This window comes from Entelurus aequoreus, linkage group LG20, assembly GCF_033978785.1.
Source record: "Entelurus aequoreus isolate RoL-2023_Sb linkage group LG20, RoL_Eaeq_v1.1, whole genome shotgun sequence".
In the NCBI taxonomy this organism is placed as follows: domain Eukaryota; kingdom Metazoa; phylum Chordata; class Actinopteri; order Syngnathiformes; family Syngnathidae; genus Entelurus; species Entelurus aequoreus.
The window spans coordinates 14535286-14540285 of NC_084750.1; the positions used below are offsets into that span (position 1 = coordinate 14535286).

Consider the following 5000-nt stretch of genomic DNA (forward strand, 5'->3'; position numbering starts at 1 on the left):
CAAATGCAGCACTAAAATCTAACAGCACAGCTCCAACCAACATAGAATTATCTATAGAATAAAGCCAATCGTCCGTCATTTGTATAAGAGCCGTGGACGTAGAGTGGCCCGTTCTATATGCATGTTGAGAATCAGTTGCTAGCCCATTTGATTGAAAGTAAGCTTGAATTTGTGCATACACACATTTCTCCAGTATTTTACATAACCCAGGTAGGATGCTTATTGGTCTAGAATTGCCCTCATTGAAAGCCAATTTGGTATCCTTATGTAGAGGAGTAACCTTAGCCACCTTCCATATATTTGGACACAGGCCCACTTGTAAACATTTATTAAAAATATGACAAACAGGCACTGATATGATACCAGCAGTCATTTTCAGTAATTTACTATCCAGGTTGTCTACACCAGCTACTTTGTTGTCCGGAAGAGAGTGTAGTAACCTCTCAACCTCACTGACTTCAACCTGATGAAAATTGAATTCACAGTCCTTATTATCCATTATAATATTCCTAATGAGGTCAGCTGATTTGTTGTTATTGGATATATGCATACCATGCCTTAATTAAGATACCTTGTCAGCATAATAGTTATTAAAATGATTGGCAATGTCACATGGCTTAGTGAGTAAGCCATGTGACATTGACAATGACTAATTAAGAGCCAATATGTTACTAATTTGCATGTTAATAAGCAACTAATTGACTCTTAGTTAATGGCTTACTGGCTGTATAATAAGGCCATGCAGAATAAGGCATTAATAACGACTAATTAAGAGCCAATATGTTACTAATTCTCATGTTAATACGCAACTAATTAATGGTGAATATGTGTTCCCTATACTAAAGTGTTACCATACATTTTATTTTCTGAGGACACATTTTTGGAAGTGATTTAATCACAAGCATTATTATGCACAAGTTAATATTTCAATTTCAGAAATGTTCATTTACAGAATTATCCTCACTTAAAGGTGTTATAAAAAAATATTTTTGTTGTTGAATGTTTATATGCACCAAATATTGCTTCTTTTGACTTACAATGTTTACTCGTAGCAAGAAGGAAGTGACATTATTAAAGCAACATGGAAGTGAAGCCTGAAGTGAAACCTCCATGTCTGCTTGCTCAATAGCCGACAGTACAGTACAGTCACAGGATGCAGAGGGTGTGACGTTACATTCGGTGAAGTGCGACGTTTTGATCCGACACATACAGAAGTGTGCTGTTTCGCTGGCCGGAGAACCTGTAGACGCGGGAAGAGACAAAGTGAGTATTGCAAGTTGACAGATTGTATCACTAAACATCACTCATTGTCCTCCAGATGCTGCGGTTCAGTGTGTGGATCTCATTTGCGGCCTTGGTCTCCTGTAAAGTTCCATGTCCTGACGGAAGCGTCTGCTCCGACCATGCAACCTGCTGCCAGACGGAGCAGGGGTACAGCTGCTGTCCTTACCCCAAAGTGAGTTCACACATCAAGTCGTGTGAAAGCGTCGCCGCCTCATTCCGTTGGATTTTCCAGGCTGTGTGTTGCCCCGACTTGGCCAACTGCTGCCCACCGGGGTTCCAGTGCAACTTGGCCTCTCAGCTGTGCGAGCGAGGCACCGAGTCGTGGAACAACCCACCGTTGTTGGCAAGACAGGCTGCTGTGGAACCCCGAGTCACCCCACTTCGACCCGTGTCTCACACCAGTAACCTGAAAAAGGTAAGTCATTAGACCAGGGGTGTCAAACGTACGGCCCGAGGGCCTGATCAGGCCCGAGAACAGGTTTTATCAGGGCCTGCGGGATGAGTTGGCTAAGTATAAAAGTTCAACTGAAATTTTTGAATGAAAGAAACAGCTGTTCTAAATGTGTCCACTGGATGGCGCAATAGCAATTCTTTGTATCTTTGTAGATCAGGGGCCGTACTTATCAAGCTTCTTAGAATTACTCCTAAGAAGTCTGCTAAGAGTTGACTTAAGAGTAAATAAATTCTTCGCTGAAAGCTGCACTTAAAAGTTAGTTATCAAGCGTCTTACTCACACTTTCAGCGAAGTGTAGGACTGAATCTTAAGTGTCACACTCAGAGCTGAATTACGACATTACTATGTGCCGTAAACGGAATTTTAGGTGACGTCATTTCTGTGTCCATAGAAATGACCAATCACGGAAGGGAATCCGTTGTCTAAGAATAAAGAAATATCTTGTAAATATTTAAGTGGACAATGGGAGTGTATATTTTGACAATAAACTACAAAATAATACAAAACAAACTAGTCCCCGCCGGCACTCACGCTACCGCTCCCTCTCTTCTATCGCCCACACACTCACTGACGTCACTCACCTCACGGCCACACACATACGCTACTGTCATAACATTTTCTTTCCAATTCATTAATTAGGCAACTAATTTGAAACTGGTGTGGGTGGCTCTATATATACTATCCCACTGCAGACACATGCAGAAATCAACAAGGAATCGAAAAGTATTAAATCTGTGACAAAAATAATATCCGCTCTGTCTAAACGATACCGTTTGATCAGCTGCTCGTCATCAAAAAAAACAACAACATTGTTCCGTTCCCTGAACGTTGGCGCACGTCTCTCTCGCCTCAGTGCCATCCCCTGCTGGCAACTCCTAACCACTTAAGACACCTCTGAAGGTCTCTTAAATATCGTGGAGAGTAGGAGTGATTCTTAGACTTAAGAACGTTGATAAAAAGCTTTTATTCTTAAGTTTGAGAGTAGGACTAAATTTCGCAAATTCTCAGGACTTAAGTGTAAAATGGCACTCTAAGAAGCTTGATAAGTACGGCCCCAGTTGTGTCAAAGTCAATGAGCTAGGTCAGTGTTTTTCAAACTTTTTTGAGCCGAGGCACATTTTTCGCGTTAGAAAAATGCGGAGGCACACCACCAGCAAACATCATTAAAAAACTAAACTCAGTTGACAGTAAAAAGTCGTTGTCGCAATTGTTGGATATGACTTTAAACAATAACCAAGCATGCATCAATGTAGCTCTTGTCTCAAAGTAGGTGTACTGTCACCACCTGTCACATCACACCCTGACTTATTTGGACTTTTTTGCTGTTTTCCTGTGTGTAGTGTTTTACTTCTTGTCTTGCGCTCCTATTTTGGTGGCTTTTTCTCTTTTTTTGGTATTTTCCTGTAGCAGTTTCAGCGATATTTCCCGCATCTACTTTGTTTTAGCAATCGAGAATATTTCAGTTGTTTTTATCCTTCTTTGTGGGGACATTGTTGATTGTCATGTCATGTTCGGATGTACATTGTGGACGTCGTCTTTGCTCCAAAGTAAGTCTTTGCTGTCGTCCAGCATTCTGTTTTTGTTTACTTAGTAGCCAGTTCAGTTTTAGTTTGGTTCTGCATAGCCTTCCCTAAGCTTCAATGCCTTTTCTTAGGGGCACTCACCTTTTTTTTAAATTTTGGTTTAAGCATTAAATACCTTTTTACCTGCACACTGCCTCCCGCTGTTTCCGACATCTACAAAGCAATTAGCTACCTGCTGCCACCTACTGATATGGAAGAGTATTACACGGTTACTCTGCCGAGCTCTAGACAGCACCGACACTCAACAACATATGTATATTGCATATGTGTGACACATTTAAAAACTAATATAAGTGCTGTCAAATCATACATTTTTTCATTAAAAAAATTCAGATTAATCACACATTTGAATTTGGATTCATCATGATTAATCACAGGTTATTATTAATTGCAACATCATTTAAAATAACTTCAAAAAGACACCAATATTTATGCAAAAATGCAGTGTATATTTCAGAGAATGTTTGAGAAGTGACACATTTAAAGATCAATATTAGTGCTGTCAATTGAATCATTTCTTTAAATCTGATGAATCAGACTTTTGAGTTTGGATTAATCATGATTAATCACAGGTTATTACTTGCAACTAGAATTTTAATAAACTTAAAAAACTTCCCAATATTTGGACAAAAATTGCACTGTAAATTTTCAGAGATTGTTTAAAAAGTGACACCTTTAAAGATGATTATTACTGCTGTCAAATTATTAATTTTATTTAAATCAGATGAATCAATCCAACACATATTTCCTATGCACTGTATATTGCATATGTGTGACACATTTAAAAACTAATATAAGTGCTGTCAAATCATACATTTTTTAATTAAAAAAATTCAGATTAATCACACATTTGAATTTGGATTCATCATGATTAATCACAGGTTAATATTAATTGCAACATAATTTAAAATAACTTCAAAAAGACACCAATATTTATGCAAAAATGCAGTGTATATTTCAGAGAATGTTTGAAAAGTGACACATTTAAAGATCAATATTAGTGCTGTCAATTGAATAATTTCTTTAAATCAGATGAATCAGACTTTTGAATTTGGATTAATCATGATTAATCACAGATTATTACTTGCAACTAGAATTTTAATAAACTTTAAAAAATTCCCAATATTTGAACAAAAATTGCACTGTAAATTTTCAGAGATTGTTTGAAAAGTGACACATTTAAAAATTAATATTAGTGCTGTCAAATGATTAATTGTCTTTAAATCAGATGAATCAATCCAACACATATTTCCTATGCACTGTATATTGCATATGTGTGACACATTTAAAAACTAATATAAGTGCTGTCAAATCATAAATTTTTTCATTAAAAAAATTCAGATTAATCACACATTTGAATTTGGATTCATCATGATTAATCACAGGTTATTATTAAGTGCAATGTCATTTAAAATAACTTCAAAAAGACGCCAATATTTATGCAAAAATGCAGTGTATATTTCAGAGAATGTTTGAGAAGTGACACATTTAAAGATCAATATTAGTGCTGTCAATTGAATAATTTATTTAAATCAGATGAATCCGACTTTTAAATTTGGATTAATCATGATTAATCACAGGTTATTACTTGCAACCGGAATATTAATAAACTTAAACAACTTCCCAATATTTGGACAAAAATGCAGTGTATATTTTCAGACATTGTTTGAAAACTGACA

At 36.7% G+C, this 5000-nt stretch overlaps 1 protein-coding gene across 1 annotated transcript in view; it reads left to right on the forward strand.

The window, feature by feature from the left end:
* Nucleotides 1-5000, forward strand: part of LOC133635592 (progranulin-like) — a 10333-nt gene that overhangs the window by 2097 nt on the left and 3236 nt on the right. Inside the window, exons 3-5 of the mRNA XM_062028816.1 lie at nt 1130-1263; nt 1319-1456; nt 1517-1699. Of these exons, the coding sequence (XP_061884800.1) occupies nt 1130-1263; nt 1319-1456; nt 1517-1699 (455 nt within the window). The remainder of the gene's footprint in view (nt 1-1129; nt 1264-1318; nt 1457-1516; nt 1700-5000) is intronic.